Here is a 26,601-nt window from a genome sequence, read left to right on the forward strand (position 1 = left end):
CAGATGATCAACAGTAACGTAATCAACCACGTGACCAAAGCGCGCATGGGTGACAACAACAATGGCTGCCGCTGGAGAGTCGAGGTGTGTAGATTCTGCTATTAGGTCTGTTCTAGAAGATATCGACAGCAAATTAATTTTAAAAGAGGAACAGAGAAACGCGATCAAGGCTCATCTTCTTATTATAGGCGTGCAACTGCACGCTTTGATTTTTGTTGACAACAACTATGCGTCGCTTAACATACGTCACGCACTCCGTTGCTCTTATTGGTTGTAGATCTATCCAATTGAGTGCAAAGGCAATTTTTTTCCTGGTTCGTTCGAAACACGCCCCATAATCACAGCTCTATGGAGCAGTATCAGACTCATATTCTGACTAGAATTGAGTAGGACTACATCAGGCTAGTCAAGGTGTGGACTGGCTTGAAATGCATATTAGCAGTTATCAAATCAATAGCTGTCGTCACACAGAATGGCAATCAGCGATAAGTTTTAGGAGGTAATCACCTTTTCACACATGGCATGGTTGTTTTTGACATTTTTCTCCTGAATTAAATTTAAAAAGCTGCTTTTTTTTAACTTCATAAAGGTCAAAGCCAACCAATTCTAAATTTTCTTAATGATTTCAGTTGGATGTAAAAGCAAAGCAGAAACGGCACTGTAAACATGGTGAAAATTTTCTTTAAACCTCTGATATTTGATCTGTTATAATAGACTTCTCCTTTTTGATTTTACATTTTACCCAGACTATTTTACATTGACGGAGATAAAAGAATACAAAAAGTCCCAGAATATGGAGTAATTAGCAACTGAACTAAATACAAATATCACCCACCCTCAGCATTCACGCAAAATCCAACACAATCTTTTTACTTTATAAATATATTTTATGTTAGAGTAGCCAGGTAGAACCAAAGCATTACCAGATGATATAAATCGGTCACTACTCGCCTGTGTTTCATGCCTTCCTCTGTGACTAACACGTAATGCTGAGTCACTGCCGGTGACTCACCAAACCTCAGGGAGTTCAGCCTGTTCCTACCCCCAGCGTGGACAGTATGACTGTCCAAAGACGGGTCAGCAGAAACACGTTACGTACCATAAACGCTGCACAGCAGCCAAGCTCGGGCCACACTCATGAGAAAATATACACCAGATAGGAGTAAAAACACAGCAGTGGGCATGCTCAGTCGTAGCAACAGTCTTTTATTTGGCCGCACTTTTCATTCATTCAATAATTAATGTACAAGATATATACAGGGGAAAACAAAGGTTGGCAGTGCATTCTTGGCCTTTTTTTCCCCAGCAGTGCCTCTAAGTTTTCTTTTGCCTTTTTCATGAACACGCAGACAAGCCAAGACTTCACTATTGTGTATTTGTGGTGCGAAGCTTTGACCCGGTTTTGCTCGTCTGGATTGCTCATCTGCGCCAATACTAAAAAGAACAAAAAAAAAAGTAAACTCTTCAGTAAAGATTCCTTTTCAATCCATTTAAGAGTAAATCACAACTGCACACAAGAAAAGTCGACTAACCTGTGCAAATTTGTGTATCTGCTCAACCACAGCAGCAAACAAGGCGCCAACGCTCTCATCAATAAGGCTCTGCATGTAATGAACTGCCTCCTCATCCGACAGGTCCAGTCTGAACTTATCCTGCACCTGGTGATGGGAGGACAAGCTGAATGGTTTTGACTGATCACAGGCTCAGCTGCATAGATGTTGTCATCCAGTAGTAGCCCCTAAAATATGTTATATCAGGGAGAAAATAAAAGAAGCTTGTGCAATGTATAATGTGTAATTATTATTTAAAACCCAGTGCAATAACTTGTTTCTCTATATCTGACACCCAGTGCAATAACTATATATGGAAATATCCATCTATATAAATACCCTGTATACAGTAATTATCCAACTATATTTAAAAAAAAAAGCTGTTATATGCGGATGCCCTGTATATACTGTGTATATCCCATGCGCCTTTTTCCTTTTTTTGGGACCTTCTTCTTCTCCTCTGACAATGTGTGCTGATGTAACGAGTAAATTTCATAAATTTCAAAATTTCACTGTGAGATTAATCTCAATCAATTCAGAGATTTTAAAAACTACATCCACACTGAGGATATTTTGTTTCATAATACCTTCCTGCTGTGCTCATTTTTTCCCTCCAGCTCAGACTCTCAGTCTAAAACACCACCAGCATCAGATACTGGATACATGTAAATGTGTTATAATTAGGTTTTTAAAAAGAAATATTAACGTGCATTTGTAACTCACAAAAGTGAATTCATTAAACTCTATTAGAGTTCATAGGTTTGATTTTATATACTAGTTGAAAATAGCTGGGATCATTTATAGTACCTTTTACACAACAGTTAGATGTAAAAGAAATTTTATTTAATTTAATTTCATGCACCAGAACTAAATTTAGCAAGCTAATTTTTAAAATGTAAACTTTAATGATAATTTTTCTTAAAAGAATCAAAATTGAAATGAGAAATCGGACATTCATACCCAAACCCAGTCCAACATATTTTTGGTTTATTTAAGAGGCAGCCTTACCTTTTTAACGGTCTTGTCAGGCTCCAGAGCAATGTCAGGAATATTGGCATCCACCATTAGAGAGAAAAGATTCAGGATCAGGTTGGAGTACCTGTGGATATAGAGGGAAAACAAGGACCAAATGTAACAAAATGACCACAATTTCTAGTGCGGTGCACGCCCTTTAACGTCTATCAGTGTGAATTAAACATTAAACACACTGATAGAGCAAGTCAGGAGTCGTTCCTTTGAATTTACCTCCTTAGGTGGAGGAAGGCGGTGTAGCACTGCTTCCTGAACTGCTGGTACTGCTCGCTCTGTGTGCCTCCCATCCCCTCCACCATCTCTTTGCTCAGTTTCATGGGCGGCGGCAGAGGTTTGGGGTCTCTACCGAGGATGTAGCCAAAGTCTATGTGGAAGAGCTTTCCTGAAACAAGAAGAGATCTTAGAGGAGGAAAGCCTTTTTAGGGAGTTGGCTGGGGTTTATGGATGCATTTCCCTCACCGGTCTTTGTTAGCAGCAGGTTGTCCAGATGTCTATCTCCCACTCCGAGGATATATGTGATGACACAGTAACCAGCTAGAGAGGCAGAGCGACAGAGTTAGTTAGGCTGCTGAGCTGTGCTGGTTATGCTGCAGCTCACAGAGTTTCTCACCGCAGCTTTTGACGTAAGTGTCCATCACCTCCGAACTTATGCCGTAGGGGCCCTTTTCGCTCGGCGCGTGCTTCCTGAAGAAACTCTGTGTGGATAAGGAGTAGGGATAAAAACATTGCTTTAATTCAAGCCGCCGAGTCAAGTGGTTAAATCGGCTTACCTGGATGTTACCCTCTGTAGCCAAAACCTCTGCAACTGGAACAGACTGGACAAACTGCATAAAACCTGGAATAATCAATAATTGGTCAATCTGGAGTACAGATTAAGTCTAACAGCAATACAATCTGTTATAAAATCTATGCTTTAACGCACTGCAATATCAGCTTTGGATCAGCAACAAACAGGAAAGAAGAGGTGCTCACCGTGTTTGGTGCTAGTGGCCAGAACTTTATATGGAGTCAATTTCAGATCCAGGTTCTCTTTCCTTAAGAGCTAAAAACAACAGAATAATGAAGAATTGTATCCTGACATCTGGTAATGCCTCCCAGCAAATGGAAAACCCCTGGAGGTTGACACAAGCAGGTCTTACTTTGTCCATGAGGGAGATGATCTGCAGGATGAGCTGGTCCTGCCTCAGGTCGTCTCCGTGTTTGAAGATGACGGGGTACATGGCTCCGTCCTCTGTTTTGAAGATCAGCTTAGCTGGCATCAGGGCACTCTGAGTTAAAAAACACAGACAATCAGAGTAACCCGACAGCTACAGGTTCTGCTGGAGAGCTAAAGTCTAAATGGGAATTCTTATGGCTTTGAATTTGCCAGTTTTCCATATAGGTCAGGTTTGTGTAGATCACGTCTAACACTGTAAGACTGTAAGAGACTGTAAGACTTCTTTATTTGTCATTTTGTATGCACAGGGTGCATACAGAACGAAATTGCGTTACATACAGCTTATGAACGTTGCATTGATATTTCACAATGGCACGAGTTATAGAAAAATACAAAAAGTGCAGCAGTGGTCAAAGTGTGAACAGTGCAGAGGATAAGAGACAGTGTGCAAGTTGCAGTGGTTCAGTGCAAAATGGCATTTGTGCAAAAAATGCGTTATTGAAAAATACAATGAGATGAACAATTTAAAGGGCTAAAAGTTAAAAGTTCAGCAGCATTTGATGCCCGATAATGTGCAATAGGTGCAGAGTTCGGATTGTGGATCAAAGGTTCAACAGTCTGATGGCAGTGGGGAAGAAGCTGTTGCACAACCTGGTGGATCTGCAGCGGATGCTGCGGAACCTCTTTCCAGAGGGCAGCAGGGAGAACAGTCCATGGTGGGGGTGTGAGGGGTCTTTGATGATATTACGGGCTCGGGACACACAGCGCTGTGATGAAATGTCCTTAATGGAGGGAAGAGGAGCCCCAATGATTCCTTCCGCTGTCCTCACCACCCTCCTCACATTCTTCCAGTCAGAAGCTCTGCAGCCTCCACACCACAGAGAGAGACAGCTGGTCAGAACGCTCTCTATGGTGCTTCTGTAGAAGGCTGTGAGGATGGGCGGGGGCAGGCGGGCTCTCCTCATCCTCCGCAGAAAGTACAAGCGCTTCTGTGCCCTCTTCACTAGAGATGAAGTGTTTACAGTCCAGGTGAGGTTGTCCGTGATGTGCACCCCCAGGAACTTTGTGCTGCTGACCACCTCCACAGCTGAGCTGTTGATGAGCAGTGGAGCATGGTGGGGGCGGTTTTTCCTGAAGTCGACGATGATCTCCTTCGTCTTCTCCACGTTCAGGATCAGACTGTTTTCACTGCACCAGTCCACCAGCTGCTCCACCTCCTCTCTGTAGTCCCGGTCGTTGTCGTCCCTGATGAGGCCCACCACCGTGGTGTCGTCCGCAAACTTCACGATGTGATTGGTGGTGAACCTGGGGACGCAGTCATATGTCATCAGGGTGAACAGCAGGGGGCTCAGGACGTCTCCTTTAATCGACTGAGCAGTTCTCTGCAGCTCCTCCAGTGTTACCCTGAGACATTTTTTAATCACTAACTCAGCTGTGCTTCACAACTTTCTTCCCGCCTTGTTTGCTGTGGTCCTTGATCGTCATGTTGCTTTATCTCTATGTCCTTTGTAGAACCACTTAATTTCATACCACAATTTAATTACGCACAACTGGATCTTATATACTATGGAGGCCACATCTTGAGATTATTATGATTTTAATACATTTCATTAAGGGTATCAAATTGAAAGTAGAGTTTATACAAATGATATACATTTATTTAGAAAAATGTAACAAACATAAACACTTTACATTTAAAACATAATCACAATTTAACAAAAAGCTATTCTTAGATTGCAGAGACACTCAGCTTTGGTCCCATTACATTTAAAAGACACTAAATTTCTCCCTCCAGACATTAGGTGGCGGTAATACACTTGAAGTGGGTTTGCAGCCACACAGAAGGGAAGAGAGTTGCAGCTAGAACATAGATCCTTGAATGCGAGTAGAAGTTAGCTGTTTTTCAAACACAAGTTAAAGGCACACTATGCAACATTTTTCAGTTAATTAATGTGTTCCATAACGTTATGGATGATTAAATGATTCATTTCAGGTTGAACAAAGGTATTCTCGGCCGCCCTGGTGGTCTGTGGGGGAAATACCGCACTTGCAACTGCAGGAGCACCGACCCGCACCCACAGGCTCAGAAGTCTCGCGAGAGTCAGTCTTGCTTTACGGCGAGAACTGCTACACCCCCCAGTTAAAAGCATGCTCGTTGCTAGCACAGTGGCGATTTTGTGCAGTTATGCTACGTTCACATCGGACGCAGCAAAATCGCGTCTGCTGCTTCATTTTTGCTGCTTGTACCAGATAGTTCTGACGCGCGGCTGAAGCCAGCTTTGCTGCTCTGGCTGGGCGGTGCAAAAGTGTGTCTGACGCGCGTTGGGCGGAGCTTCACTATCCTTTCTCTGCCTTGCAGCTATATTTGCTGTGATCAGTGGGAATAAAGTAGTTTTAATATGTGTTTAAGTGAGAAAATACACCTGAAAACGTAATCAGTGCCGTCAGTTCATTCAGATTATTATCCTGCCTTCAATATTTTTTCGGTCGGAGCCGCTCAGACCCCCACATACCAGCGGTGCGCCGACAGAAGGAATCCCTTCATCAGCAGCCTCTGGCCTGGTCGCCTCCTCGCGGTTCACCAAGGCAGCTGGTAGGTGTTTTTCATCTAAATAATCCAAACTGCATATTCTGCCGGCAGATTTCTGCATTTTAAGTTAATTTAGGCGTCAATAAACTGTTTAAGAGGAGTGATCATCAGCGCTGTGTCTCTCTCCCTGCGTCAGATGCTTAAACGCGCCTGACGCGCTGCTTCAGCTGCTCAGACGCGCTGCGCCTGCTGCTCAAAACGCGCCGCGGGACCTTTTGCTGCGCCTTGACGCGCGTCATCCATTGAATTTGCATGTAAACTCGCTGCTTCTGTCGCGCCAGCTGCGGTGTGAACGCAGCATAGTCATTCGTTGCGTTCGCCTGTCTGCTAAGCTCAAAACAACCGCGCCTGGCTTGACAGAGAAACCAGGAGAACAGCTGTGCATATTTACGACAGTGCACTTTTACTTTCGCCCCCTGGGGGGAGCCTCGCTGGAAAATCAACACCGGTTGCATAGTGTACCTTTAAAGGAAAGTCCTGCAACAATACACTCTAGACAAGAAAGCTTTAAAGTTCATGAAAAACTTTCGGTTAGTGCAAAGGAAAATTGAAATAAAACTGCAACCACAATATTGATTTTTGGAAAAACTGTTTAAACGCATTTTAAATATATTACAGTCTATGGTTACAGGGTTTGTCCCTGACTTTCTTTCAGAGTGCAGCGGATTCAAGCTGAACAGAAAGAGTACAGGACACTGGCGATGTGAGTGATCTGAGATATGAAGCCTGTGGTTGCAGCTGATCTAAAATTACGGCATCAGGAGTCTGCCAAAAGTCCACACACACAATAAATACTCCTACAGGCAGCTTTATTTCATACAGATGCTTCTGTTTAACATGCCTCACTCCTCCTCCCGTGTGGATCGGTGTCTGCATGCTCCTGTCAACTTTTGCCACTTTGAAGGCCTCATCCACCGAACAAAGCAACATGCCTGCCTGTGATTGGCTACTTTTCAGGAAATCCCACATCTTGAGTTGTGACACGTTGCCAAGGTAACATTTTAATCTCTTTTAATCTCTTTTAATTCTTTGCGTTTCAAGCTATTGTTGGAGCTAGCAGAAACTACCAGGCTGTTTGACCTGAACCTTTTTTCTGTCAATGTCATATAACCCTTTTTAACCCTACAGCCAATCAGAATCCAGTATTCATCCAGACCATGTTGTATCTAATGATGACTTTGCTTACCAACTTCCAACTCTTGAAAAGAAACTGTTAGCCTTAAGTTACTTTGGGAAGCTACATGTGTGTGGTAATCAAACCACACGCAAGCAGAGGAGGAACAATCAAATCACGCGAAGGAACAAGAGGACAGAAGTGTGTTTTGGGTGGCCTTTATAAGCTGAAGACATGAGTGCTGAAGGCTGGTTTACCTTAAAGAGCGTTGCCGTTTCTGGGACGATCCCTCTGATCCTGATCTGAGGCTCCAAAGGAAGAGGAATCGGCTCGATGTCCGAGAGGTTGACCTTCTCGTTGTCGGCCAGCAGAGCCTGCAGCCGCTCCGTCTGTGGACAAACATGGAAACATGTCGATATGATGCAGCTTAAATCCGTCATGATGGTCCAACTGATGCAGAATAGAAATAGAGGAACATGTTTGTTACCTTCTTTTTGCGGTTACCGCTCTCCCTTTGGACGGCTTTCATTAGCTGCACCAGTCTGTCTACGAAGGTCTGCTGGGCGGCCAACAGTGAACGCATCACCCTCACACTCTTATCTCCCTGCAGGGAGGAGAAAGACAGAAAACCAAACAGATTTCAGTATGTTTGAAGCCGTTTAGAAATGTCACCAGAAAAAGGGAGATGCTGACCTTTAACAACGCTTGACTGAACCTCCTCATGACGTTCAGGTACATCTCATGTGTCTTGGGATCCCTCTGCTTCGTGTCCTGATCCTCGCACTCCACAATCACATACCTGGAGAGCAACCGGAGAGTTTAACTAACTGTTGCAGGTCCCGCAGCAACGTTCCTCTGTAGGAAACACAACAAACTCTGCTCACCAGTACAAGTAGTTAGCAAGTGTGGAGTTCTTACAGGCGCGAGATATGAGAAAGGTGCACAGGTCTTGCTAAATAAAGAAAAATAAAAAAAATAAGATTAAATTCAGCACTCACTGTAACTGTTATTTTTGGGGACTTTCTTTCATCTAAAGTTTTCTCACCTCTAGAGTCTCACTGTCTGCTGCTTCCTTGCCTTTCTGCTGAGGGGTGGTGGATGATCCGGATGTGACAGACAGGATCTGAGAACTACAAGAAGAAGGAAACAGAAACAAACGATACTGATTTGTTAGTTCAATCTCTTGCATTATGCTCTCCCTGCTTTTTCTCATAGTAGCTTCATCTGGTCTGTTCCTGTTTGGCTGTGACTCCATCCTGGAGAGAAATATCAGCTGTGCTGCTGCCATCAACACCTTTGTTTATAGATGTTGGAGATCGGCCTGTTTTTCAGTGTAGTCCTGTTTCTCTGACTGTGACTATCTGCGTGTGTCTCTTTCATCCCCTGACATGGGAGCTTGCTCTGAGCTTTGCATTTCCTGCACAGGGCCGCATGTGGAGCTGGTTGACAGTTGCCTGTTGTATCTCTGCTTCTTTCTGCATCTCTGCTTCTGTCTCCTTGAACCCCAGTCGGCCTCGGCAGATGGCCACTCACACTAATTCTGCTGGAGGTTTCTTGCTGTTAAAAGGGAGTTTATCCTTTCCACTGTCGCTACAAGCATGCTTAATGTGAGGGATTGCCTTTGAGTCAATGAGTCGATGCAATCAACTGATTTTCCTCAGATAGCAAACCTAATCTATTTGACTGTATGATCTGGTGAATTTGTAAAGTGCTTGAGATGACATGTGTTGTGAATTGGTGCTATATAAATAAACTGAACTGAACTGAATTAAAGTAAAAAAAAAATCACAATTAACTAACTATATATTTTTTCTCTATTAAGCTTTTTATTTATGTACTATTTTCTTCCTCTCTACATTGAAGTCTAAATGTCTGCACTGAACCAACAGCTTCAGAGTGCTGCCTCAGCTGCAGGGCTGCCAGCGAAATCCTAACAACCAAAGGATTTTCTACGCCTCCTGAAACAGAAATAATCAAATACTGAAAATCAGCATGAGTTTGATACCCTATGAACATCGCGGGGGTATATTTAGACCATTTAGAAATTCCAAAAAAAGGTCACCTGCTGATTTCTCTACCGTTTCCAGAAACAACCCCCCCTCATCCCGCTCATGCCTGTCCCTGTGGTTGTATATGATGTGCAGCCAGAGCTGCTCTGCTGATGTAGCTCTGACCTGTCCAGCGTGGAGTCATCTGAAAGTCCCTGGCCGTCTCTCTTGCTGCCCGGCTCCAGCCCTCCCTGGATATCGCTGAAGCTCTCATATTTGAGTGCTTGCACCAGCTGGAGGAGATACATCAGCAGGTCCTGGAGAGACGAGATGATCAGATGAGTTTAACAAAAGTATAACAAGGATCGGCATCTTTCTTCTCCTTGGAAAAATATTTAAAAAGCATTAAAAAATTTTCAAAATGCATTGTGATAGCATATCTTCATAGTAGCTTTTGTAAATTAAATTCATTCAGTCGGAAAAAAGTTGTAGCCTTTATCAAAACATTTCACAGATAAAAAGAGAAAAACAGAAGAAAAACAGGCCCACAGCATCACAGATGCTGGACCATACTAAAAGGGGGCAGTTTTTTATTTTTTTTAAATGTCATTTGCTTTCTGTATTTGATGCCAACATCAGCATTGCTCCTTCTGCTGCCTCGTTTCTCACATTTTTGCTGCTCTATGCATATTTATTTAGATTTCTACTTAACCCATTTAGGCCGGGAAAGCATTACCGCATTTCTACCATTCAAGCCGGGGGGGCTGTTGCGTAATTCTACCATTGACGCCGGGAGAGCATATAAGTCTAGCAAGAAGAAAGAAGTTTTTTTCAAGCAAACATGGAGGAGTTTGACAGAGAAGAGTTGTCGGAAGGCAGTGATTTTGAGGAGTGTGTCGGCTTTGATGACGGTATAGATGAAAATGATGACTTTGAACGCGCTGAACCAATCGAACTACCACCGCAATGCACGGAGTGTTTTCAACCGCACACCTGGAGTGAAAGTTGATTTGCCTGCAGACGCCACACCGCTGCAGGCATTTGAGCATATTTTTAATGAAGAACTTTGGATGCATCTTGTTACCGAGACAAATAGGTACAGTGACCAAACAAACCAAACTCCAACAAGAGCAAAGATGGCAAAGTGGTCACCCGTGACTGTGACGGAGATGAAGACATTTATTGTGCTGTGTATGGGCATGGGACTTCTTGTGTTGCCAGTACGAAGAGATTACTGGCGACTGAGTAAACCTCTCTTCAGGACGCAGTTCCCCCAAAATATGTCCCGGGACAGATTTGTGGCCATCTGGAGGTAAGTTGTATGCAATTTATAACACAGACATATGCATTATTATGCATAATAATACTGTTAATAAGTAATCATCAGATAGTTATTTATGTAATGTTTGTTCTTTATTTTAAAAACGTTTTATATTGCACATTCTCAATGAAGACTTGATCACATATGGAAAAAATAAAAGGTTGAATTTATTTTTTTTTTTTGATTACTGCTTTTCACTTTTTTTTTTTTTGGAAGAATTTCAAAGATAAAATATATTTTGAGTTCTATCTGCTACAGAAGCTGAGATATCAATAATTTACTAGGCGTTGACACAGTTGCTGAATTTACAGAAAAACTTCAGGTTTTAGGGGTATTTTTTAAAATCGGCCATAGGTTTTTAAGGTGTTTTTTCCAGGCGTTTTAGGCCTAAATGGGTTAATCTTGCTTGTTTTCGGATTATGAAAAATGACAGAGAAAAGAGGCCTCTGTGTGTTGCAGTATATTTATTAATTCATGGTAAAAGTCCCGTATTACCAGCTAAAAGGCTCCTGAATCAGACACTTCGGAACATAGGTGTTGAAATGATTGATGCTACCCGATCCGTCCAGAAAGCACGATCCGTGCCATCTGCACATTTGTGTATGCGCAACCAGATATACATCCGGGTCGCCCTCGATTCTATTTTGTAAAAAAATACCTAAATTACATTTTTCCCTACTAAAATATTATGTGTTAAAGGTTAATCATCTATTTCCTGAGGAAATAAATGCCTCAAAAACTACTGATTTTTCACTCGGCTGTGCCCGATCTGCCCCGGAAATGGGATCCTACACTACTTCCGGGAGCTAACTTCCGGGAGCTAACATCAATCTATTATTTTTGATTTCTATGTTTCCTTTCGTGTTAACATTATGGTATATACTGTGTAATCTAAAGAAAGAAACAACTAAAATACAGATAAACATGGTAAAAAACATATTTGGTCGGACTGCTCTGAGCATGTCCAATGATGATGTCAGAGAAGCAGTTTAATGGAGAAAATGTGAAAAGCATCAAAATTATCTCAGAAAATTATCTCTCATTATTTTTAAAGATGTGTATTAGCATTCTTTAGTGAGTTAAGGACAGAATTAAGAACTTTTAGTACAATGATTATGTGCTTCCGGGATGGATCAGGTAGTGACAGGGATTCATTTATTTTCCCAATGATACCAGTTTTTGAAAACAAAAACTGAAATTAAAATCATTGTACCGATATCATTTAACTAAAGGTTGTAATTTTATACTTTTTCTGGAGGGAAAAGAAAGAAAACTTCCCATGGGGCAATAAATGTCGAGGAGACAAACTAATTTGATATTGGAGCTAGGAACTGTCCCTATGATCAGGGTACCTCGTCATCAGCCTGCTGAAGACGTTCCACGGCGTAGCGCCTCACTGTGGGGTTTGTGAAATGAGAAGACAGCAGCTCCAGGGAGTCCTCCACATCCATGGGCCTCCACTTCCCCAGCAGCTCCAGAGCTTGCTTAGCCTCCTGGGGCAGATCCCAGTTCACACACTTGAGGAACTTTGTCAGAGCCTGGAGCCGCAGGAGGAAGAATTAATCAATGGTTGAATCCTACAGAGCTCTTTCCATAGGAGAGAAGGATTGATGCGAACTGAGGGGATCCCTACCTTCTCCTGTGTGGTGAGGTAGTATCTGAACTTCCACACCAGGTCCTGTTCTTCTGAGCTCAGCTGCTTAGTTGGAGGGTAGCTCACGATGATCTGTTGGTGAAGTCCAACATTATTTTTTGCTACTGCTGTACTCCACACACAACATCATCTTATTCAAAAACCAAACAGCTGTTTGCTTACATTCAGCTGATCCCGCGTGGCGGCGTTGGGCTTCAGGTCATGGTCAGAAGGTCCACTGCGAAGGCTGCGAGCCAGTTTATGGTGTTTGCTCTCCACCAGGTTCTCCTGAGAGAAAAATCACATTAACCAGGCTAACTGAATTCAAGTTCAACTGAACCTTCTGTTATTGTTTGATGAACATCATCTCACCATCCCCATCTGTGGGTCAGGGACTTTGACGATGTCGCTGCTGGTCAGAGCAGGTGATGCTTCGTCTCCATCCTATGGAGAGGAAGGAACCGTCAGCGGATTCAGAATCTGATAACTTTCCTGGATACTGGGAGTGTGGAGCGTACCTTCTCATAGTACACAATGCTGTACTCTTTGTCGTTCGTTTTCACGCGAGGGAACTCCACCATCAGGTACATGAAGTTGGAGCTGCGCTTCTCACTCTGCAGACACAGATTTTATTTTTAGCTTCCAGGAATTGCACCTTCTAAAAATCGTTTGTTGCGTTTCGACCCACATAATATAAGCCGTTCTGACATAAAAACTATTCGTCCTCAGAGGGATGATGCAGCAGCATCATGTTTGCAGACACATTAGCAAATAACCAGCTTTTGGGTCTCATCCTTATCTGTGCTTTATTAGACAGGATTCCTGCACATTCCTCACTTTTCAGAGTCTCTCTTAAGCCAAATATGTTGGATAGCTTGACAGATGAACATACAGAGGATTGAGAGAAAAAGAGAATAAATAATTGGAGAGCACGAAGGACAGATGGATCTCCAATCTAGAAATGAAACGGTATTAAAATCTAAAAATATATTTTCTTTTCCCCCCGATCCAGATTTGGAAAAAGCTCAAAATCCATTTCTATATTTTAAACTGACTTTTCCAGACTGTAACAGCAAAGTCAACTCGCTGTATGTATAATCTAAGTAAATAAGGATAATACATTTTTTTCTGGATCTTTTCTGAATCTTTCAGAAAAGTCTGAATAAAATATTCCAAAAAAGGTTAAAAAACAAACCATTGGACTTTGTTTTCCAAGTTTGAAGACGTTTCACTTCCCATCCATTTTTCAATTCAAAATGTCTGGATTGGCATTGAGTTCCAGGCTTTTATAGAGTAGCCAAACAAAAGCCTTGTTATGGCTTAGAAAAGGAATCAACTCTATCACTGCGTTGTTTCTTCCCGCCACATCTCAACCCCCATCGCCATGCAGGGGACCAAAACATCTCACCCGGGCAGCCAGGCAAAAAATGACCCTAACCAGTATCGGACATTGCAGGCCAACAATGACCTCAATGACTCCTCATTACTAAGGGGTGAACCTGTTTTTTTTGGTTCAATTTGCATGTTTTCTAAGCCATAACAAGGCTTTTGTTGGGCTACGCTATAAAAGCCTAGAACTCAACTCTAATCCAGACATTTTGATTTGAAAAATCTTCCTGGATGGGAAGCGAATCGTCTTCAAACTTTTTTACTTTTGTTTTTTTACTTTGTTTTTTAACTTTTTAAAACTTTTTTGACTGAGAATCTTCACCAGCACCTGAATAAAATACAAATCAAGACCAGAGAGGAACCGTATAACAAACCAATAGTGATTTCAACTTTTTCCAGAAACAAAAAGCTCAAAAAGAGGCAAAACATATAAAATGTGTTTACCTGCAAATATATAGACAATTTAAAAACAGGTTAACAGACCTAATTAGGCCAAACCATCTCACCTCATTAATCATCTCAATCTCTCTGAAGGTCAGCCGGTCCAGCCAGTCCACCTTCACCATGTGTCCTTGCCGATGAGCCTTGGTCAGCTGGATGGAGAGAGAAGCAAAGAGACAGAGGCCACAGGGTAGTAGAGGTTTAGTAAAACAATAAAACACAGATCAACAAATTATGCTTTCGCTGCAGTGGAGCTGCTCGCAGAACAGCAGCTGGTGAGCTTCACCAATCATGCAAAAAAACTCAAGGCCGGCAGCCAGTCGGACATCTCTGCACACAGCTGATCCACTCATGAGTAGGTAAGCAGGAGCGTTGGAAACGGTGGTAAACGACTAGACAACACAGGAATCCAGCTGGCTGGTATAAAGGCAACATGTACACCTTTAAGCATCAAACAAACACTTTTAATATGATTGATTCCTCTGCTTTCAAAACCATAAGAGACAAAACACCAAAATAACCAGAGATTGATCGGAATTTTGCACAGATTTGACATCCCAATGCCGATTTTAGACACTACACCTTTCAAACATTCTTTAATATTAGTTTTGCACCGATGCCATTTTTTGGCCCCGACACCGATACCTGGCTGGGCAGTATTGCCTATACCGATACCATCTGTTTGAAATTGATGTGTGTGTGTGTGTGTGTGTATATATGAAAAACTACTTGGAGCTGCTGCCTACCGTTGTGAAGCAGGAAACAGACTAATACAAAGGGAATCCATTAGAACTTTTTATTGGCTACCTGGAATGGTTGACAATAGTTGAATAAACTTTTGGCTCTCAAAATGTATCGGTGCCCTATTTCTTGGTACTCACCGATACCGATACCATCATTTTAGTGCTGGATCGCCCCGCACGATACTGGTGTCAGTATCTGTGCAACACTATTAAATATCTTATACAGTGGGGCAAAAAAGTATTTAGTTAGCCACCAATAGTGCAAGTTCTCCCACTCAAAAAGATGAGAGAGGCCGGTAATGTTCATCATAGATATACCTCAACTATGAGAGACAAAATGAGAAAAAAAAATCCAGAAAATCACATTGTCTGATTTTTTAAGAATTTATTTGCAAAATATGGTGGAAAATAAGTATTTGGTCAGTTACAAACAAGCAAGATTTCTGGCTCTCACAGACCTGTAACTTCTTCTGTAATAGGCTCCTCTGTCCTCCACTCGTTACCTTCATTAATGGCACCTGTTTGAACCCGTTATCAGTATAAAAGACACCTGTCCACAACCTCAAACAGTCACACTCTAAACTCCACCATGGCCAAAACTAGAGAGCTGTCAAAAGACACCGAAACAAAATTATAGACCTGCACCAGGCTGGGAAGTCTGAATCTGCAATAGGTAAACAGCTTGGTGTGAAAAAATCAACTGTGGGATCAATTATTAGAAAATGGAAAACATACAAGACCACTGATAATCTTCCTCGATCTGGGGCTCCACGCAAGATCTCACCCCGTGGGGTCAAAATGATCACAAGAACGGTGAGTAAAAATCCCAGCACCACACGGGGGGACCTAGTGAATGACCTGCAGAGAGCTGGGACCAAAGTAACAAAGGCTACCATCAGTAACACACTACGCCGCCAGGGACTCAAATCCTGCAGTGCCAGACGTGTCCCCCTGCTTAAGCCAGTACATGTCAAGGCCCGTCTCAAGTTTGCTAGAGAGCATTTGGATGATCCAGACGATGACTGGGAGAATATCATATGGTCAGATGAAGCCAAAATAGAACTTTTTGGTAAAAACTCTACTCGTCGTGTTTGGAGGAGAGAGAATGCTCAGTTGCATCCAAAGAACACCATACCTACAGTGAAGCATGGGGGTGGAAACATCATGCTTTGGGGCTGTTTTTCTGCTAAGGGACCAGGACGACTGATCCGTGTGAAGGAAAGAATGAATGGGGCCATGTATCGTCAAATTTTGAGTGAAAACCTCCTTCCATCAGCAAGGGCATTGAAGATGAAACGTGGCTGGGTCTTTCAGCATGACAATGATCCCAAACACACCACCCGGGTAACGAAGGAGTGGCTTCGTAAGAAGCATTTCAAGGTCCTGGAGTGGCCTAGCCAGTCTCCAGATCTCAACCCCATAGAAAATCTTTGGAGGGAGTTGAAAGTCCGTGTTGCCCAGCAACAGCTCCAGAACATCACTGCTCTAGAGGAGATCTGCATGGTGGAATGGGCCAAAATACCAGCAACAGTGTGTGAAAACCTTGTAAAGACTTACAGAAAACTTTTGATCTCTGTCATTGCCAACAAAGGGTATATAACAAAGTATTGAGATGAACTTTTGTTATTGACCAAATACTTATTTTCCACCATATTTTGCAAATAAATTCTTTAAAAATGAGACAATGTGATTTTCTGGATTTTTTTCTCATTTTGTCTCTCATAGTTGAGGTATATCTATGATGAAAATTACCGGCCTCTCTCATCTTTTTAAGTGGGAGAACTTGCACTATTGGTGGCTGACTAAATACTTTTTTGCCCCACTGTATTAGCAATTACCAGCATCAGTTTAGCTAATTCTACTTTACTCTGAAGCAGCTATAACTTGCCGACTGCCAGAAGGCTTCCAGTATGTCAAAATGAAGCATATTTATAAGGCATAGCTTGAAAGCTAATATACCTAAACTACACTTCCCTCTGATCTAGGAATTATCCAATACTATGCCAAGAATTACATCCCCTGTTGCGGGAACTTGCATCATTTTAATCTCTCAGTGATGAGCAAACACAAAAGAAAAAAACTGTAGAAACGACATTCCGTAAAAGTTCAAGAAAATAAATCCACTGGACTTGGTTACCAAGATTTGAAGACGTTGGCGAAACAATTTTTTTGAACTTTTACGGAATGACTATGACCTGGATGACTGAGAATCTTCATCAGCATGTGGAAATTACAGTTATGACTATTACACGTATTGTGAAAAATGACTGTTAGATAAACCATTGTAGCTCAGAATTAGCCTTGGCAAAGAACGCATCCCCTGCTTAGTTTGAGAAATAATGTTAAGAATGATGCAGCTTTTCCCACATAATCGTACCTGTTCACTGAGGTGATGCTAGGAGTTTCAGATCAGCAGGATAATACTGGGGAAAAATATTATATATATATATATCTTTTTTTTTTTATAAGTTTGGTATAATTGCTGCTCAAGTTGGAATACTCACTCAGCTAAAGGTGTGTTTTACAGTCTCTATACTCAATTTAGCGACCAATCGATTACTAAATTAGTTCCCGATTATTTCAATCGATTAATTCGATTGTTTCAGCCCTGCAGTATATACTACCAAATATGCCATCCAAGAATCCCTTTGCAATTGAGATATTCTAAATTGGCATTACAATTATGACAGCAATCTATAATATGAGAGCTTCATATAATAAACACAAAATCAGTCTGCAATCAATCATACAGAAAAAAACAAAAAACGTTTCGAATACAATCCATTACCACTTAATTACAACAAGGGTTCCATAAACTGGATTCATAACACCCCTCCGTATCATTTAGCTCCAATTACAACTATTATATCACAATAATTTGTGATATAATAGTTTTTACATAAACTAGAAAAGTACAAAAAATGTTTTTTCTTTCAAAGTATTTTAAAAGTCTACACTGCACAGCACTGCATATAGTCTTAGTCATAAAAATGTGCCCTTATTAACCAGCCTATCACCCATTGCTGATGAGCACACTATAATTGTTCTCATTAGATTTTCAAATCTATTTAAAATATGTTCCTTATAAGACCATCTACAACAAATCGTGTATTGCTGATGAACAAGAATCAAGAAGAGACTGCATATTCAGTCACCAATCAGGATTAATTGGTTCCATCCTGGTACATCTCTTATTTACATAATTACATAAAATGTTGTGTCTGTTTTTACATTCACAAACCTAAAACCCACACACCCTTAAAAAAAACAGAAAACAAAACAGATGTCCGTGATGCCTTCAGGAACGCAGCCATACATCTGGACACGGAGGCGTTTACACCAAAAACCCGACTCAAAATGCATTTGGAAACACAAAGATGCAAGCTACTTTGTTGGGGTTTCCCCATACCGAACTTTTTACACAAAACGAAAACCAACTAGATTAATGGTCCAATGTGAGATTCGAATCCAAACACATTTTGGCCTAGGCTTTCATACACAAAGGGTCCACACACATTGGTCTACCGTCTCCATTCGTACTCACATCACTGAGCACCTCCAGATCAGGGGCCTGGAACAGACGGTGGTTTAGAAACAGCTTTCCATCCCATGTTTTCTTGCTTGCCTTCCAATGTCCTTCTACATTCTTCCTCTATCATGTCATGTAGTAAATAATACACACTATCATCTCTAGACCTTCATTTTTTTGCCCGTACCTTTGCAAGTCTGCCCATCTGGTCCTCAGAGAGACTACTGCTGGTGCGTCCCGGCGTGGTGGTGGGCTCCCCTCCATCCCCCTCCACACCTGGCCAAACTTTCAGGTCGTGCATCCCCTGCCGGAACATGCTAAAAAAGTGGCAGCAAAAGAAGTTGATTAGGGGGGACTTAGTTAAACTTTAATAGCCAATCAGACTATAACAGTGTCTGAAAATACCCACCCATATTTTCCAAACAGGGTGACTGTTGTCCCTCCGACAGGAACGGCTCTGCCAGGCCCATAGATGTCCCACACAGTGAGAGCGACCTGGGCGCTCTGCGGAAGGTCGGGGTACTTCACCGGCAGCCGCAGCCACTCATTCCAGCTATATTGAAAATAAAGCCAAGATTCAGATGAAATTTAATCATTATATGAGAAAAAGCAATAGACGTACTCTCATGATATACAAGAACAAGATAAGAGCACATCTATAGAAAAAAAAACAAAGTGGGCCCTTACTTCCACCGTGTGCTGAAGGCTTTGTATGAGGTGCGGACGGGCAGAGCAAGAGGTTTTCCCTCTGCAAACACCTGGCAGGTGACATAGAGGTCAGAGCAGTTCTCCTGGTACAGACCTGAAAAGCGCAGCATGGGGTCATCCAGCAGCGCTTTATAGCTCTTCTGCTCTCGTTTTCCTTCCAAACTACCTCTGAGGAAAAACAAGAGAACATGCTCTTAGTTAGGATATTAACACTACAAAAGATGACAGCTCTTTTATGACCATTTCCTTTTCTTTAGTATTATATGTGTTAAATTGCTTACAAGTGATAGTAAATATCCTTGATTATTAAAAATATATATTATAGTCAAATTTTATGATAATTATATTACAATCAAACATGCTGCTGTAAGAATAGTCATTTTCTGGTAAATTCTGGAAAAGACCTGTATACTGTCAGGGAAAAACTTCAGTAACAAGAAACTAAAGCTCTTCCTAGCTGACATCTGAGTATATTGTGTGGTATTATACCAAAGTTCTACCAAATAATATGCAAAACTTGCTCATGGCAGATATGCCATGGCAGATGGCTGCTAATTCAAAGTCAGGTTTTTAATGGGGTCTCTTTCTGTTAGCCTTTCTTGGTATGAGGGGATACAGAAAGTCAAAGCTTTTCCCCTGTTAACTGTCACAATTAGCTCAAAAAGGAGGCTCTATTAATGAATAAGAAAGAATGATTTTTTAAAAAATCGAATAAAAAGCACAAGGACTTCATGTAACATTTGAATCCCGCTAAAGTTGTCCAATATTTTAGAGCTCAATTATTTCAGCCATTATTTTTGATTCGTCTAAATAAATATACTCTTATCAAATTAACATATCCCAACAGTGTTTGCAAGGTCCTTTAAAAAAATGGTTACAGAATACTAAGTGCATTGTAATAACACATGCAAAATAATATCTGTTACTCAGAGTTTTGGATTAGGCATCTTTAACAGAAAAAGGTTATTCATCTCAAATGAAAAACGTTCTATTTTTGTAAAGTTTTGGCATCATTCGTTTTTGTTCTTTCAGCAAGATGCATGGATGCTGCTGGTAACAATTATTTGATCACTGAATTAGTTACCACTTATTCTATTAATCAACTAATCGGGATCCATTTAACTCATTATTCTAGAGCTACATTTGTAGTTAATTGTTCCAATATTGAATAACTTGAATACATCAATACCTGATTGTAAAAAGAAGGAAAATAAAAAAAAATGCTACCATCCTTCCAAAAATATCTGCATGACCCAGACGTACATAGCTGAGAAAACTAATAGAGCTAATTTCTTGCCATCAAACTTAGGGTACAGGTGTTGTGTAGTTTCATTTTGCATCTTTACATCAGGTTTTTCACATAAATCCTAAAAAAAAAAGGTTAGAGTTGAAATTATCCAGCACTAAAAAGTACTTTTTAGTGTATTACATAAGAATGCATACTTTTCAAATGTTATCACTTCACAACCTGAAACATCTATATATTCCATTGGTATTTTATGTGAGAAATCAAAAACAAAATTAAAGCAGAAACCTAAAGAGGGGACAGCAAAATGACACAGGGGTTTCAAAACTTTTTACAAATAAAACTCTGAAAAGTTTAGAATTTATTTACTTCCCTTTTACTCGAACATCTTGAAAATAAAAAAGGGCATGATTTGAAATTTAGAAAACTCAATACTGGGAGGCAGTCAATCAACGTGTAATTAGTTTCAGTAGAAATCCAACATCAGTGAACAAACTGATGGAGGAAAGTTTAAAACATGGTTAGCTAATTAAACAATAAAACAACCTTTAAATGTCTCAGAAAACTTAGTTCAATACCAGTGGTGTCAAAAGTACACATATTTGTTACTATAATAGAAGTATAGATACTGCAGTTTAGAAACACTCTGGTAAAAGTTGAAGTATCAACTTGACCTCTTTACTCAAGTAAAAGTGAAAAAGTATGTGCTCCAAAAACTACTTAAAGTATAAAGTAACCTTTAAGAACAAACAGCCAGATGCCACTATATGGATTGAAAGCTCAATTCTTTGACTATTTCTAGAAATTCTTTGAGATAGGGCAAAGGATGAGGGAGGTCTTGTTTTTCTCAGTTTCCTGATACGCTCTCGCCTGTGTCCGACCTTTCAGACATTTCAACATCTTATTCTGAATCCAACACTGTAGCATGGCATAGACAATTCACGTTTGTAGTTTGAAGAACACCTGCGTGCATGAAATAAATATTTATAAAAATTAAACTGAAGCCAAGAGTGACGAGTAATGTTTGTTTTAAAAATTTAAGGAGTAGAAAGCACAGATACTTGTGTGAAAATGTCATGAGTAGAAGTCAGAAGTAGGAAGAAAAATAAGTAATGGAGTAAAGTATAGATACCTAAAAAGTGCACTTAAGTACAGTAGCAAAGTATTTGTACTTTGTTACTTGACAGCTCTGTTCAATACTTCATCTGTACACTGTAAACCAGGCATCCCCAAAGTCGGTCCTCGAGGGCCGCCGTCCTGCAGGTTTTAGAGGTTTCCCTGCTCCAACACAGCTGATTTTAATTGAAAGCTGATTAACATCATAATCAGCTGTGCTAAAGCAGGGAAACCTCTAAAACCTGCAGGACAGCGGCCCTCGAGGACCGACTTTTGGGATGCCTGCTGTAAACCAACCAAGAAAGGGAGGACAAACTGAGTAAGGCAGCCAAGAGGCACATGGTGACTCTGGAGGAGCTACAGATATTTGCAGCTCAGGTTGTAGAATCTGTTAAAAAGGATATCTATTGGTTGAGCAGTTAACAAATCTGGTGTCTCTATAAGATATGGTAAGATAGCTGCTGAGAAAATAAACACTGCACATCATGCTGTGAGGATGGGACAGAGATTCACCCTGCAGCAGAACAATAACCTGAGAACCTACAGCCAAAGGTTTAGATCAAGGGTCCGAACTACAGTCGGCAATTTCTAGATGTGTCTGTGCTTTCAGACACATCAAAAACATTAGGTACCTGGCTGTATGCTGAGGAGATCATTCAGTTATGTGCTTCAGCACTGATGCATATATACATTTCAGAAAATGATCCAATATTGAATCACTATGTTAAACAGCTACTTTATAAAATATGCTTAAAATTAAAGCACTTTTGTTTTAATTAGAAGGAATATCACATAAAGTCACAACAATTAACACGCATTGTTGAAGATGATCCTGTTTTTGCAAAGCAGGTTTACCTAAACATTTATAATTTGTGGGATTAAGAGAAAAAAATGACTTAATATTTTGTATATATATATATATATATATATATATATATATATATATATATATATATATATATATATATATATACAGGGGCGTCTCTAGGTTTAAGAGACAAGGGTGGCTCAGCCCCTAGAAGATAATGCGGGCGCATAGCACGCGCCGAATTTTTTCAGTGCACCTGCTAAGGCGTTGTCTAAGACAAGGGTGTAACTTTGTGTTGAAAGTTGTTGGGCACGGCTCATAAGGAAAGGGAGCTACCTGCGCGACGCCTTTTTTTTGTTGTTGGAAAGGATAAAGCCAAAAAAATGCGAATAACATTTATCAATTTAATGCTTACAGTTGAAAACATAACTGTTACAATATTCACTTATATATTTTGTGCAAAAAATATCACATAAATCTAAACAGACAGTACAAATCAAAGAAATCAAATAAATATATCAATTTTGTAGAACATTTATTGGCAGTCAATTTTGGGTCACTTTTTAAAATTAATTTACTTTTAAACCAGGACTCGGACAAGATCTTATGGGGCCTTAAGCAGAATATGATTAAGCAACTCCGTCTTTCTGTCAAGAACATCCACCAGCAGGGTATCCAGGGGGGGATTTACCATTAGGCAATACTAGGCAGTTGCCTAGGGCCCCAAGTTCCTGGGGGCCCCATAAAACTCTGTTTCCAGTATGGTTAATACAACTAATCCTTATTTGTGCACATTAATTATGTTTTTGATAAAAATCCTTTGGCTAAAATGCCATCAGAACGCTGATAAATAGAGAGGAAAAAGGGACAAGAAGAGAGGGACAAAACCTAGAACAAATAATGGATGTCTATTCTATTAACATTTCTCTATCTGTAGAATGGGGCTGTTTTATGGGTTTACTTCTCAGGGGGCCCCCTGCCTGTCTTTGCCTAGGGCCCCAAATTTCCTAAATCCGCCCCTGAGGGTATCAATACTGATTTGATAGAATCAGCGGACTATGTTCAACCATCCATTTTCTTTAACCTTATCCCTCAGTGGGATCAGAAGGTGCTGGTGCATATCTCTAGCCACGTTCTGGGTGAGAGGTGGGATCACCCTGGACAGGTCACCAGTCTGTCACAGTATGTTCAACCAGCTTAAAAGTAATCGGTAATCAGATTTATTGTTTGCACTTTTACTAAGTGAACTTTCTAACTCCCTTAAATCTGAAATTCCAATGCCAAAATTGTTTAAATCTTTTATCTTTGGACCCCCTGCAGAGTGACGTCACACCTGCAAGATCCTATCCTTACCTTCCTGCTAGATTGCAAAAAGCAGCTTGCTCATGAGTTGTCAACATAACACGCTAAATCTTAAATGTACGTGTACATATAAAAGAAAAATGGGCGCAGTGCTTGCTACTGAATGGCAACACTATCAAAGTCAGGAAAAAGTTTTAAGTAAAACCGGGATTAAAACAGTAGCTACAAGAAGCTTCAAATAAAAGGTGTTCTTTATGTTCAACCTAAACACCAACTCCGATAGACCATCAGTAGAGCAGGTGTTTAAATTAATCAATCAGTGCTGCGAAAGCTTATAGCAGTGAAAGCTAATATACCACAGCCATCACTTAATAAACGCAAAATAAACAACCCTCTAAAAACGGAAAACTGTAATGGACTGAAAGTCCTGTTTTTTATTTCGGAAATTATTTGCGTGTGTTTTAGTATAATTCTGATATATTGGCGCTGTTGTCTGTTTCTATGGCAACGATACTGAATGTAGTGTAGCTTAGAGACCTGCATGGGTCGAGTTTTACCAACCCGCACCCGCCCGAACCCGTTAGGATGACTACCGAACCCGACCCGTCACCCGCGGATATCTTCAATTCAAATGTTATGGGGAGAGGTTGGAGGGGGGTGATGGGGAGAAAGCGAGAGGCAACAGATTCTTTTTTCTGAGTTTTTGTCGGGGTTTGTGGACGGTGAGCAGCGGGGAGAACTTTTTTTATTTTCTTTCTGAGGAGCGGCATGAATGGGGTTTTAATCAGATATACACAGCACCGAAAGCAAAATACGTGTACAAAATATTGGTGGGGACATGTCCACACCAGTCCTTAAGGAAGTTACGCCTATGATTGTTCAGATTAACTTGTCTTCTTTATGGCCTATATTCGGTGCTTTACTGCATTTGTTTTGGGAAAATATGAGGAAAAAATAAATACAGAAAAAAAAAATATATTTTTTTTTAAATCGCAAAATAATTATAGGGTGGCTAATGCCAAAGAAAGGGTGACTGAAGCCACCCTTAAATAGGTCTAACGACACTTATGTATATATATATATATATATATATATATATATATATATATATATATATATATATATATATATATATATATATATATATATATATATATATTATATGCAGGGAAAACCCTGAATTTTTATTAGTTGACCAAATAAATTGGAGACTAATTGGACAGTTGGCATCTCTATTACTACTGAATGAGTGTAGTGCTTGGATAAAGGACACACTGTCCATGTAAATAGCAATAATGAGGAGGCACGGGCTCCAAGAGTCGCGGAAGTACAAGCTGAGAAATCAAAATAAGTGCTTTCTGATAACAAGTCACTTAATATAAGTCCTTTTTTTTTCAAAACAGAACAGTTACAATGAAAACGCACATAAAAATTGCAGTTTATCGCGGATAGGAACCGCTGGATAGGACAAAACGAAACACAGATTAGTTTCCCATGACTTCCGGACATTTTTTTTTAAAACGACAAAAAGGAAATCAGGATTCTAGATGATTATTAGAGTAAATTCTACAGTTTAATTCTGAACAAATCCCAACAGCAAGCTCAGCCTCCTGTCAGATCACCGGTAAAGTAGTCCAACGGCTCCTTAAAAACACACAGCTCCAGCAGCGTCACTTACATCTTCAGTTGAACGTTAATGTCCAGGTCACAGCTGTAGACATAGTTAAACTTGTCAGTGTCCATCTTCCGACAAGAAAACACTCAATTCTACCGCTAACCCGGACGACTTCAACATGAAAATCCCCGGACAGGTTTTTTTGTGTGTGGAAGACAACAAGGCCCTTGGCTCGACACAGAAACACCCCACGGATAGCAGATATTAGCCGGCTAGCGCTGTTGAAGGCTTTATCAACCTGCCAACCTTATAGAAAAATAATAAATTAGCGCCTTTAATCGTGGCTAAGATGCTAGTTAGCAACTGTCTGGCTCTGTCATGATTTTAGGTTTTCCGTTGGTATACAGCAGTAACCCGTATTTATAGCTAGGCCAAAGCAATCAATTATCGATGCGGGGAAAGGAGGAAGAACCGTGGGAAGAACAAGACGATCGTTAATTCGTCTTTTGATTATTTGAGTCTGTTATAAAGCTCCAGGCTGTCATTGTTAAAGGTACAATATAAAATAAATATTTAATGAGCTACAGAATTACAAATGTCAGACAATATTCTACTCGAATACAAAATTAAACACCTACCTAAATTAAATTACCTTTATTGACAAATAAATCTTGTTTAAAATGCGAGAAAGCTAATTATATATATATAATGTATATTTTTATTAATTATGTATATATCGAAGCTAATATTGTTGTAATGTGTATTCTAATGAGTGCTCTTCAATGACGTCATTAATGAGTGTGACTATAAATTGTGGAGCATGTGCAATGTTGTTGTATGAAGTAAAATAAAGTGGTGGCGTGTGACGTGTCGCCCAAGGAAACAACTTGGTGTAGTCGTGTGCTGTTATTCTCCGACTGTTCCCTGCCCTTATGATGACAGCGCCAACAGGTTATGGGCCCAGGAGGGAGATGGGAAGTCGATGGCAAAGATTGTGCTTTGATGGAGATGAAAGAAATTATGAGCTGTGGGAGGCAAAGTTTCTGGGACATCTCCGGCTGCATGGCTTGAAAGAAACAATACTGCGTAAGGTAGAGCCGAATGCAGACGCCGATGAAGATGAAGATGACGACTCTGATAAAAACGAGGAAGCCTACGCCGAGCTGATCCAGTGTCTAGATGACAAGAGCTTGTCTCTAGTTATGAGAGAGGCGGCAGATGACGGCAGGAGGGCGTTGCAGATCCTGCGAGATCATTATGCGGGTAAAGGAAAGCCGCGGGTAATTAGCCTCTACACAGAACTGACATCCCTCCAGAAAG

The 26,601-nt window shown here is 40.6% G+C and overlaps 1 protein-coding gene across 4 annotated transcripts; it reads right to left on the reverse strand.

Annotated features, from left to right (window-relative positions):
• Positions 1-1,186: 1,186 nt before the first annotated feature.
• pik3c3 (phosphatidylinositol 3-kinase, catalytic subunit type 3) lies at positions 1,187-25,717 on the reverse strand. 4 transcript variants are annotated; one of them, XM_038270345.1, is made up of 26 exons: positions 25,345-25,717; positions 19,174-19,362; positions 18,896-19,039; positions 18,674-18,803; positions 18,502-18,528; positions 14,280-14,366; positions 12,903-12,998; positions 12,757-12,828; positions 12,568-12,672; positions 12,385-12,477; positions 12,104-12,289; positions 9,617-9,747; positions 8,488-8,572; positions 8,327-8,394; positions 8,136-8,241; positions 7,930-8,046; positions 7,700-7,831; positions 3,722-3,850; positions 3,555-3,624; positions 3,353-3,417; positions 3,193-3,277; positions 3,042-3,116; positions 2,796-2,964; positions 2,559-2,649; positions 1,533-1,658; positions 1,187-1,434 (listed from the first exon to the last, which is right to left on the reverse strand). In XM_038270345.1, the coding sequence occupies exons 1-26, from the start codon at positions 25,407-25,409 to the stop codon at positions 1,420-1,422; spliced, it is 2,658 nt and encodes an 885-aa protein (XP_038126273.1). In that variant the 5' UTR covers positions 25,410-25,717; the 3' UTR covers positions 1,187-1,419. The 4 variants fall into 4 exon arrangements, with proteins under 4 accessions (XP_038126273.1, XP_038126272.1, XP_038126274.1 ...); XM_038270344.1 differs by having other exon boundaries at positions 12,757-12,830; positions 12,899-12,998; XM_038270346.1 differs by lacking the exon at positions 18,502-18,528 and having other exon boundaries at positions 12,757-12,830; positions 12,899-12,998.
• Positions 25,718-26,601: the final 884 nt, after the last annotated feature.

The sequence above is a fragment of the Cyprinodon tularosa genome, unplaced genomic scaffold (assembly GCF_016077235.1).
Source record: "Cyprinodon tularosa strain WSP-4 unplaced genomic scaffold, ASM1607723v1 ctg76, whole genome shotgun sequence".
Classification (NCBI taxonomy): Eukaryota; Metazoa; Chordata; class Actinopteri; order Cyprinodontiformes; family Cyprinodontidae; genus Cyprinodon; species Cyprinodon tularosa.

Bases quoted from the DNA above. Each gene is read 5' to 3' on its own strand.
- pik3c3 (XM_038270344.1), bottom strand. From the start codon at position 25,409: ATGGACACTGACAAGTTTAACTATGTCTACAGCTGTGACCTGGACATT. The intron at 12,831-12,898 runs GCTCCACACTCC...CTTCCTCTCCAT, and splicing joins TGTGTACTATGAGAAGGTAC to AGGATGGAGACGAAGCATCA. The intron at 7,832-7,929 runs GTAACAAACATG...GTTTGTCCACAG, and splicing joins GCGGTAACCGCAAAAAGAAG to ACGGAGCGGCTGCAGGCTCT.